Source organism: Atta colombica, unplaced genomic scaffold (genome assembly GCF_001594045.1).
Source record: "Atta colombica isolate Treedump-2 unplaced genomic scaffold, Acol1.0 scaffold121, whole genome shotgun sequence".
NCBI lineage: Eukaryota > Metazoa > Arthropoda > Insecta > Hymenoptera > Formicidae > Atta > Atta colombica.
The window spans coordinates 414,643-425,817 of record NW_017259208.1 but is presented as its reverse complement, the minus strand read 5'-3'; the positions used below and the strand labels follow the sequence as shown (position 1 = coordinate 425,817).

At 31.0% G+C, this 11,175-nt stretch overlaps 2 protein-coding genes across 2 annotated transcripts; one reads left to right on the top strand and one right to left on the bottom strand.

The window, feature by feature from the left end:
• The first annotated feature begins 834 nt into the window (after positions 1 to 834).
• LOC108694651 (kynurenine formamidase) lies at positions 835 to 3,755 on the top strand. Its single transcript, XM_018204257.1, has 8 exons — positions 835 to 913; positions 1,014 to 1,104; positions 1,470 to 1,571; positions 2,213 to 2,347; positions 2,656 to 2,734; positions 2,818 to 3,009; positions 3,116 to 3,248; positions 3,441 to 3,755. The coding sequence occupies exons 1-8, from the start codon at positions 902 to 904 to the stop codon at positions 3,585 to 3,587; spliced, it is 891 nt and encodes a 296-aa protein (XP_018059746.1). The 5' UTR covers positions 835 to 901; the 3' UTR covers positions 3,588 to 3,755.
• Positions 3,756 to 3,823: 68 nt separating this feature from the next.
• On the bottom strand, positions 3,824 to 7,809 carry LOC108694619 (putative uncharacterized protein DDB_G0267840). Its single transcript, XM_018204209.1, has 4 exons — positions 7,657 to 7,809; positions 6,135 to 7,278; positions 4,646 to 5,863; positions 3,824 to 4,553 (listed from the first exon to the last, which is right to left on the bottom strand). The coding sequence occupies exons 1-4, from the start codon at positions 7,708 to 7,710 to the stop codon at positions 3,838 to 3,840; spliced, it is 3,132 nt and encodes a 1,043-aa protein (XP_018059698.1). The 5' UTR covers positions 7,711 to 7,809; the 3' UTR covers positions 3,824 to 3,837.
• Between the last annotated feature and the right edge of the window lie 3,366 nt (positions 7,810 to 11,175).

The window sequence follows — 11,175 nt, the reverse complement described above, 5'->3', positions numbered from 1 at the left end:
TATATTATATAATTATATGAATTTTATTTTTTACAATACTTTTTTATATAAAGTTAAAGTAAACATAATTATAAAAATATAAAATTGTGGAATGAAGGGAATAAAAAACAGTGGGATATTTTTTTATTGAAAATTTAAATATTTTCAAAAAGTTTGATGTTTATTACGCTATTATTGAATTGTTAATTTCATTTTTTCTCATTTCATGAATCATACTGCAGCACAGATCTTCAAAGTATCTTTAAGGGGGAATCTAAAGATATTTAGAAAATCTCCTACATCATTCTAATAAAAATGTTTCAGGATATCCCTCAGATAAAATGTGTGAAAATAGCAGATGAAATGCTAACATAACTATTTCCCAATTTTGCAGCGCGTAATCTACACTTTATGAACATATAAATGTTTCTTACGTAATAAGATAGAATTACTTATTTTATTTAATCAAAACGTTTTCAAAACAACGGTTTAGATTAATACAATAAAAATTGATGTATATTTCAATCAATAAGACATGAGACAGAACTGTAATAAAATTTGTAAACTTTGAATACTGTCGATAACGATACGAGAACTTGATAAAACTGATATATGATTGTCGGATTATTTGTCACTCACTTTAGCGATACACATACTTGAATAGGAATAGGATACGCATACTTGAAATTCTAATATACATTCTAATATACAATCTAATATATATTAAATTCTAATATACATTAAACAAGCAAAGCCAAGAAAGTGCACTATGGCGTGTATATATACTTAGTGCCGACACAATTTATACCATATACCCTGACTAAAGAAAACTGCGCAACAGTTTCTAGCAGGCATTGCTTTGAGTAACAACCAGTGATTACTCCTAATCATTTTCTTGTCAGAATCAAGTAATTAATCGAGGATGTCTCTCCACGTATGTAATCTCGACAAAATTCTGTGCAATCATGCTTTTCTCTCAATAGGTTAAAATTTACGGCTTATTTAATATTTTATTTGATTTATGTGTGCTAAAGGACTATGAGCGATTGTACACCCCAAGTGAATGGAGCAAACGATATAATTCTGAAGAGCTGCGAGCATATTTCTTTAAATTCTGCGAGGAAGGTAACATTTGTTTTTTTCTAGAATAAAAAATTATATAATTTTGGTAGTCGTAACTCTCTTCGAGAGCTTTATTTAATAGTAGGAAAACTAATGCAACATTGATATAATTTAATACAAATCGGTTTACATATTTTCAGTATTAATAAATAATTCTTAATCGTTAATCCTTTAATTAGTTATGATATGTTATCATGATAACATAGAATATGTAATTAAAAGAGTTAAAGGTTAATTTGTATGCAGTATTGTACTAATTTTCCCAATAGAAAAGATAAGATTTTTCTGCTCATACTATTATTATGCATCACAAGAAAAATCAGATGTGTCAGATGTATCATGTGATCATCTGAAGGTCTTTGTTGCAGTTACGGAAGAGACTCGGAAAACTATTAAATGCGAACTTAATGTACCATATGGTCCTACAGAGCGCGCAAAATATGACATATATGGCGTTGATTTACCGAAAGGTATGCATATAAATGTAATGATTTCATGAAATTTTGATGCCAAACTTCTAGAATAATATATCTTAATTTTCAATAAAAAATTATTTCTACAATTTTTTATTTTATGTTATTATATTTTCATAATTATAGGTATTTCTAAGGTTATGTTCCAAAATTGCCAAGACTGCCAATAAAATCTATAGTGCAAAATCTAGTACGTAACGTAAACTGTAGCATTTTTGGCAGTAAATTTGGAACACAGTCTAAGAAAGAAAAAAGAAACAAAAGAAATATAATAATTAATAATTTTCGATAAACTACGTAAAATTTATTTCCAAGGTGAAACTTTCATTTGCAAATTATATCTAGTTTGGCTTATTCTTTCGTTACATAAACATGAGTTTATATACGGGTATAATTTGGTTCGTTTAAAATTGAAATAAAATATATAAAATATATGTTAAGAAAATTATTTTTATCGAATATATTAATATTTTCTTATTCCATAATAATCTGCTCATTCCTTTCATCAATCTTATTCCATAATAATCTGCTCATTCCTTTCATCAATCTGCAAGATGTTAAATTATAGATTATTTTCTAACGAATTGGTATATTTTATATTTGTATTTATATCATACTAAAATGGTTGTGTATTTTAGATGCGCCGATATTTATATTTATCCATGGTGGATATTGGCAAGAATTCAGCAAGGATCTTACTAGCTTCTCGGTACCTTTGTTTGTTAAAAATAAGATCAAAGTAATAACAGTTGGATACGATTTGTGTCCGAATGGTAAGTAGAAAATTCTATTGAATTATATCATTTCTTTTATCTCCTTTGTCTTTAATTATTTATTAATTTACGTCTACATACACGCACAAATACACACGCGCGCGCGCGCACGCACATGCATACAAAATTTTAAATTTCAAAAATTCTTTAAAGCGCGTTATAGCTAAAAGGATGAAATACGTTTATGAAATAAATTTTACAATTTCGAAACTTACATATCTAAATAATATTCAAAAGTCTCAGATTAAAAGATCATCTTATCATATAATAAAATAATTTAATTAAAATTATTTTTTAATATTTTTCAGTCAAAATTGGGGATATAGTAGCAGAGATAAAAACAGCGGTCGCGCAGATATTAAAATATGCAGCTGATTCAGGCTCTAAGTATGTTTTTACACCTTAACTATTAAGTACAAAATTTTAATAGAAAACGAATTGCTTATAATACAAATGTATAATGTATATAGATACGTGTGCATTGCTGGACATAGTGCTGGAGCACATTTGGCTGCATGTTTATTACACGATGACGATTGGATTAATCGCATGACAAAGAAAGGATATTTTGCAATATTAAAGGAAATCATACTGATAAGTGGCATTTATAATTTAAAACCTATAACTAATACCAGTTTTGCAGTTGCCCTTAAATTGACCGAGTAATTGTATACAGAATATCTCTCTATACTTGTTTTTAATATATATAATGAACATATCTTTCTTACAATAATCTTTCTTATAATATACATAAATTATTGTTTTCAGCGAAGAAATTAAGAAATTCAGTATTTCTACCTTTGACGAAGCAGGCCATCGTATCACTAACTTGAAAGTTATCGTAGTCGTAGGTGATTGTGATTCCCCAGCGTTTATGGATGAATCGCGTAAATATGCCCAGGTACTATTAAATATTAGATCTGTTTTTTGTTGTAGCTAAATTACACTCCTTGTACTATAAATGAAATGAACATGTTTCAAATTTGGTGAAAATAACAAGTTTTAGTGCAGCAATAAAAACCAAACCTATTGAATAACTACATTGAACAACTGTGCAAATTTGTATCAAACTAACATTGTATTATTGTTTTAGAAACTTATTTCTATCGTGGATAATGTGGAATACCTATTACTTCAGGACATCGACCACTTTGATATAGTAGAGAAACTTCTGGAACCGAACTATCATCTTGCTAAGTTAATATTAAAGTGTCTCCAGCCGGATGTGATTCTTCATTAGATGAGTAAAGTTAATGGAATTTGTTATAAGGCACTTTGTATTCAATGCAATATACATCTTAAATTTGCTACAAAGATTTATTAAGAATTATATTATTATATCTTTTTATATATTTGACTTATAAACTAGAAATATTCAATATACATCATTAAATGTAAAGTTATAAACATTAATCTTGATAAATTTATCGAATCGCTGTCGCTTTTGTATAACAATGATCTAAAAGAACAGCCCGTATTATATATTTGAGTCATTTGGATTGTGTTGTCGATGAACTTATATCCGCTTGTTTGGAGACGGATTGCACTGCAGAAGGCTTAGGTAAAATAATCGATTTCGTAGGTACAATTTTTAAAACCGTTTTTCCTTTCAAAGATATTTCGTTTGTTACATTCGTGTTTTGCAGTTGACTCTGACTGGTAGTTTGAACTGGCAGTCGGATTATTGTACCTTTTGTGCGAATATCATGCACAGGTGCTATAATTTGGCCTGTTCGCGTATTTACTTTTAGATAATTATTCGTAATATTTTTGACACTAATTATATTGCTACTTGATGGTAGAAACACTGCGTGACGTTTCACTATGGGAACTACTTTGTTTCCAAGTTGTACAGCACACTTGGTAGCAATAGGTTTAACCGTTCCTTCATTAGTCAAATCAACAATTTCTTTAATTTGATTTGCTACCTTTGGCGCATTTTTTGGGGCGGTCTTATCTGTTTTATGTTGGTTATCTTGCCAAGTCCTAGGAGATTTAGCGAATGAACGCACTCGCAGTAGAGGTTTCTTTTCATCTTCCGGTTGCTTATTGTTTGACATATTCGCGATTGCTTCATTCATAACTTTTTTCATTACTACTTCTGCTGTGTTTTCCATGCTGGTTACCATAGCTGCCACATTCTTCTTTGTTGCAGGATCTATTATAACTTTGGATTCATCTTTCACTTTGGCCTCTGCTAGATCCTCTACAACATATAAAATAATGTTTATGATTCTTCTATTTTTATTTATTTATTTTACGTATCTCCAATTCTATTAATATATGTGTATACACTACTTGTGTAATTTGATGTAGAAGCCGCTGATAGCGAATCTTCTTGCCTTTCGTTATCCACAACATTTTTCACATCGTTCGTGAAGTTCCTTGAAGTAATGTTGCCACTGCATAATTTATGAACTTCGTTAGTAGTATCCACATTTTTTACATCGTTCCTTGGAATAGTGTTGCTACTAGTGTTGCATGGTTTATGAACCTTCTCGCTAGTAGTATCCACAACATTTTTCACATTGTTCCTTGGGATAATGCTGCTACTACTACATGGTTTGTGATCTATTTTCTTGCTAATGATATCCACATTTGTCACAACGTTCCTTAGAATAGTACTGCTACTGCATGGTTTATCCACATCTGTCACAACGTTCCTTGGAATAGTACTGCTACATGGTTTATCTATATTTGTCACAACATTCCTTGGAATAGTGTTGCTACTGCATGGTTTATCCACATCTGTCACAACGTTCCTTGGAATAGTGTTGCTACTGCATGATTTGTCCACATCTGTCATATTCCTTGAACTAATATTGCTACTATATGGTTTATCTATCACAACATTCCTTGGAATGGTGTTACTACTACATGATTTATCCAAATCTGTTACGTTTCTTGGAATAGTGCTGCTACTGCATGGTTTCTGAACTATTTTCTCACTAATTGTCTTATTCTTATTTGATACTGTCATATTACTCTCTTTTTCAACTTTTATTTCAATTGTTTTGTTATATTTTTCTGGTGAGATATCTGCTATAGTTTTATTTGAAATATCCATAGAATGATGTATATTTATCATATTTATATTGGGTTTATTCATTTTCACAGATAATTTATTTATTTTAATTGTTTTATTTGGATTTTTTTCTTCCTCATTATCTTCCTCACTTGATGCAGACAAGATATCACTCTTATCCTCATATGTAATATTTTCTATTTCTATTTCTACTTCTTCATCTTCATCTTCCTCCTCTTCCTCTTCCTCTTCCGAAATTATTTCTTCATTATTTTGGTCTCTTAGTTCCATTTGTTTTTTTGTATATTTTTCAAATACTGCAGCTAATCGTTTTTCACTCTCGATACGATTGTCAGCAAGTTTTTTAGCTAAATTTTTATCTTTTGTAGCTGGATCTTCTGAATTTTCAAGATACAAAGAAAAAGTATCCCAATAATCATTACGCCTCGAGCGTTGCAAGTATTCTCCAAGTTCTTTGAAAGCTTTCTCTGCTGCAATAACAATTATTATTATAAATAAAAGTATCATATATTATAATAATATATAACATACATATAACATACATATAATATACATATAATATACATAAATGATTAAATGCACAGTAAATATATTATACAAATAAAAATTCTTATAAACTTAAAACTACCCTTACAGCACAAAGTTGCACAAAAGCTCGCCTGCAACACTGCTGCAATATGGCAGCAATTTTGCAGTGATATTGCTGCAAATTTTGTGCTGGATGTGATACGTATTTCTTACCTATTCGTTCTCGCTTTTTTTGTTTTAAACCTAATTTTTTTTTTTCATTACATCTATTGACGCATTCCAAGATGTCACTGTAATCAGGGAATATTAAATTATCTGTAAGATTTCCTTTTTTTTTCAACCGATTTCGTTGAGTAATTTTACAATTAATAAAATTCGTTATTGCTTGATCCACAGCAACAATCCGAGTTACATTTAAATGTTTAGGACGCAAATATGTACGTCCTGCATCAGCATTTTCTCCTGTTAGCTCACAAAGTTTATCATATAGTTGTGTCATTTTCTGTTTATACTTTTCGACTTTCATATAATTACTATTATTTTCCTCATCAAAATCAACTTCTTCTTCATCGAGCTTCTTAATAATTGTGTCACATCTTTTCATAGCGTGCAATATTTCCTTAACTTTTCTTCTTGTTTCAAGGTTCTCTTCGTTATCTTCATCCTCACTATCGTTATCATTATCTGATTCTACTGCATTAATAGGTACATTGCTCGTAGCATAGGAAGTAGAAGGAACTGCATCGTAGATCTCATTAATTTGAGATTTCTTTTTAGTCCTTTTCTTCATCTCATTCATCACTTCCTGTATGTGTATGTATATTTTTTTGTTGTTATTCGTAATAGCTTTGCGTTTTTCATTTAAAAATGTAACAAAATTATTTGATCTAGCATAAATTAGATCTAAATTTTCATAACGTCTTTTTAACTTATCAACAATAATGGCCATTTCCGATTTATCCTGTTTTGGACATTTTTGTAGACATAAACTTATAAATAGGGGAAAAACGTCCTGTGAGATATACGATATCTTTTTCTTTTCCTTCACAATCAATTGTGTCTTTATTTCCTGGTCTTTATTTGGCTGTTCATTACAATTAGATTCAACAAGATATATCTCAGGTAAAACATCTACAGAACATATATCAGATTTACTTTCCACTTTATCCTGATGAACATCTAACTTTTTCCTTTTTTCTTCAATACAATTTATTTCTTTCTTTGTATACATTATTTTTCGTTTTAAATTCTTCTCTTCAATTTTCTCATTAACATTGAGTAAAATTTCTGTTTCTTCATGAGCAATGGCTCCGTTACTAATCTCAGATTTCATTAGAACTTTATCCGTTTTGTTTTCCTGAAATAATAAAATTCTTTAGAATCAGCATTTTTAAGGAGATAAATTTATTATTTATTTATTTATTTTTATTTATAGTAAGCTGTCATTCTCATAAAATAAAATTTAAAGAGATCAATGCAGACATTTTATTAGAGAAATTTGAATAAAGTTTCATTTTTTCTTACTTTTTTTATTGCCCTCAGTCCCCTAGATATGAACCGATTTGGCCAATAGTAACCAGTAGTCGAATTCAGTAAATAAAACCAGGTATGTTAAAAAAAATATATTTAGCCCAAGTCAGCTAGTCGCCAGAAATTTCAAAAAATTTATATCTGCACTTAACAGCTTTACTAATTTATAGAATTCTTATAGAACTTTTACAGAACTCTGTCAAACCTTTTGCGAGTCTGATTCGTCATCGGATGAAATACAGATGACTTCCATTTCCATCAGGTGTCTCGTTCGAAATAGCGAATTGTGGACAAGTGCTACCGCCAAATAAATTCGCACTCGTAACTCAATGCCTCCCGAAATATCCCGAACTTCCTGTCAAACACCGACATATTGATAGTAACATATACATACCGATCACGAAAAACAATATATTCTCGATGGATAATCATCCATAATCTATACAATGACGTTCTATTAAACATCTTCATCAAATCAAAAAAAACATTTGATGTTTAGTATAACCGTGCGTAATTCGCGAAATGTTCAAGAAAAGAGTCCGTGCGCAAACACGCATTTTCGGTCTCTTGGAAATAGTAACTTTATGGAATCCATGAGCGCGCCGAACTCTATTTCCAAAAGAAGAAAGGCAGCTTTTCTACTTGCCTTGCTTCTAATTATTCGTTGGCCTCGTAGATGATTCGTTCAGAAGATATGCATGAAAGTACACAAAAGTTCACATCTCAATGACAAGTGATGCTTGATCGACAGAAAATTGGTCTGAACTGGTCTTTAGTTTCCGTTTTTATGATGACAGAAAAGAAAATGAAGGCTCTAAAAGTACTTCACATAGAAAATTTACGATACTTTTGTCCATACGATAACCGAATACAAAGATTGGAATATTATTAATGTCCGTATGTGCATTGTTATTGGTCCATCGTTAGGGAAATTTTATTTTCGGGAATGGTACCCACACATAAGAAAACACTAGAAATCTTAGGTCGTATATGACAGTTGAGAAAAAAGAAGAACAGAAGTAGCTAAAGGCCTGTTGAAACGAATGTGCTCAATGCAACAATGACTTGGCATTTTACAAGAAAAGTAATATGGCGTCTACCATATCAGATATATGATTGGTCAATTTGATATGTCATGTGACCAAGTTGCATCTAAACAGACCTTAATCCAAACAAAGAAAATTTATTATAGAGTGCGCTAGTATCGATGATGTCTGTTGCACAGTTGCTGCGCAATAGTCTATTGCGCATATATATGTAATGATGTGTTCAGAAACTTTACCTGAAAAATCCTAATGGCTTCTGCACGTGAAAACATTTAAAAATATTTAAAGGTACATTCACATGCAAGCGTCAAGCAACCAATCAGCTGAGCGATACGCAGTGTAAAAATATCTTTTACGCCACTATAAAAATCGCCTCATCGATTAGTTGCTGCTTCTGCTGCTTGATGTTTGACGCTTGCATATAAATGCACCTTAATGTTATCTTTATGTTGCGTGCGAGCAGTAGATACGCAGAATAAAAATATCGTTACGAATAAAAGAAAGATGCAGGCAGGTCAGGTGGTCCAAAGTTCTTGCAATTAGTTAAAAATATATAAAAAGCATGCGCAGTATGCAATATACTTATTGTGCACATATAGTACAGCCGGTCACAGAAAGATTGCTTTTTTTTCGGAATGGATGGGTTTCGGAACTCAACTTTGCTCATAGAACAATTGAATGGGTTCAGTACTACAATCACTCACTGAGCGTTCAGTGAGTTCTTGTATCTGATTGGCTTATTCCTTAGAATTAAAAATATAGTCTAAACAGATACAAGAATGCTCAGTGAGAGGTCTTAGTACTAAATGCATTTAATGAATGCATTCAGAATAATAACCGCTCACTAAACTTTTTTTATTTGATTGGTTATATTTTAGAATCTAACGGAATATAGTAAAACCTCTCTAAATTTGACTTTTATAATTTTTGCATTTCTCACATGTATTTTTGCAAACACTAATAGATGCTTTTCATTTAATGACACAAGTCGATACATAATCATTGTTCTATCTTTGTCACTCTCTGAATGTCAAGAAGAATAGAACGACGCTTGAGTCAATTTGTGTCGACTTACGTCATTAAATGGAAAACACTCAATGTAGTGCTCTTCTATTTCATGATAGGTTGGACATATATCGCACGCACATCTGTATCTAATTATAGTAAGTTCTCACAGAGTACATAATTCCATAGGCAGGTTGTATATAATTATTTGTGTAATGTATTCTTTTGTGATACATAAAATGTTATACATATATACATATAACTTGTTCTGCTAAAGTTATATATATTATAGTACACTTTGATAGGTTAGCGTGCGCAACTGCGTTCGTGCAATACGTGATGATTGGCAGACTTGTGCTGTAAAGAAGATACTCTGTAATTTTGGCATTCTACTCTTATCGCCCCAAGGAGCCAAATTTAGAGAAAGAGACTCCATATAATAAAAGGAACAAAAAATAGAGAACAAAATAAAAATTTCAACCTAAGAAATTATATATTGTGAAATGCACAATTTCTGATAGGTTGAAATTCTTAAGTCTGTTCTACAATAAAGTCGTAAATGGCAAGCGGTAAGAAATTAACCAATCATAGTCGATTATTCTTTTCATACTTAATTGTGACTGGACAATTTCTTACGGTTTACGATTTGCGATTTCTATTGTAGAAGAGTCTCTGTATTTCTCTGTTCCTTTTATTATGTAAAAACTACTGTATGCCTATCAGATAAAAGAGTGCTCAATGAATGATTGTCGTTCAGAATGCACCTAATGAGCGCATTTATTGGACCCAACAATTGAGTAAGCACTTATTATAATTGATGTATTTTTTTGCTCATCTAATCAGAATTTTAGATGTAGAAGAATACATCAATAGCGAGCACTCAATTGTTGAGTCTGCTAAATGCGCCCAATGATTAAATCCATAAATAAGAACCAATCGCGAGTTCTTTCATCTGATTAGTCTATATTTTAGGATCTAATGGAATATGATAATCAAATGATACAACTCTCACTGAACGCTTAGTAAGCAGTTGTCATTCAGAATATACCCATTATGTCACTGTGATTGTGCATATTATGATGCTTGATGCTTAAGCCGGAAGCGCAAACTCTTGCATAACGCAGAATACATAAAATATAAGAAATTCCACCAATCAGCGTTCTTTATTTCATTTGGAATGGGAGGAAATGAAGGACTCTGATTGGTTCAATTTTTTATGCATTACGTGTTATACGTTATACAAGAGTTTGTGTCTTCCGTTTTAAATCGGTTCTACATTAGTTGCAAATCAATTGTAAGTTTGTTGCGATAGCTTGCATTTTGAATAAAAAAAATTATCCAATCACATTTATGTGCGTTTTTATAGAAGAAATGCGATTGGATAATTTTCTTTATGCATACGTTTATGCAGCTATGCAAGTTTGTATGGATATAGCCTAAGAATTGACTAATTACAGTTAAGTATTCCTCTCTCATTCAATAGTACGAAAAGAATACTCGAAAGTGATTGATCAAGTTTTAATAGATTACGGGATATAATTACGGCCAATCTAAACGCTCCCTAAAGATGTCATTACATAAGAGCATCAAGCACTTAATGTCGAGCATTGTGAACTTATTATTTTTTAAAAACAAGTGCAATTAAATGAATGATTGAATTATCAATCTAATAG

Excerpts from the sequence above, each read along its gene's own strand:
- LOC108694651 (XM_018204257.1), top strand. Across the intron at positions 3,010-3,115 it reads GTTGCCCTTAAATTGACCGA|CGAAGAAATTAAGAAATTCA; the intron begins GTAATTGTATAC and ends TATTGTTTTCAG. Across the intron at positions 3,249-3,440 it reads AATCGCGTAAATATGCCCAG|AAACTTATTTCTATCGTGGA; the intron begins GTACTATTAAAT and ends TTATTGTTTTAG.
- LOC108694619 (XM_018204209.1), bottom strand. The coding sequence starts at position 7,710 with ATGGAAATGGAAGTCATCTGTATTTCATCCGATGACGAATCAGACTCG. Across the intron at positions 7,279-7,656 it reads ACGAATCAGACTCGCAAAAG|GAAAACAAAACGGATAAAGT; the intron begins GTTTGACAGAGT and ends TTATTATTTCAG. Across the intron at positions 5,864-6,134 it reads AAAAAAGCGAGAACGAATAG|CAGAGAAAGCTTTCAAAGAA; the intron begins GTAAGAAATACG and ends TTGTTATTGCAG.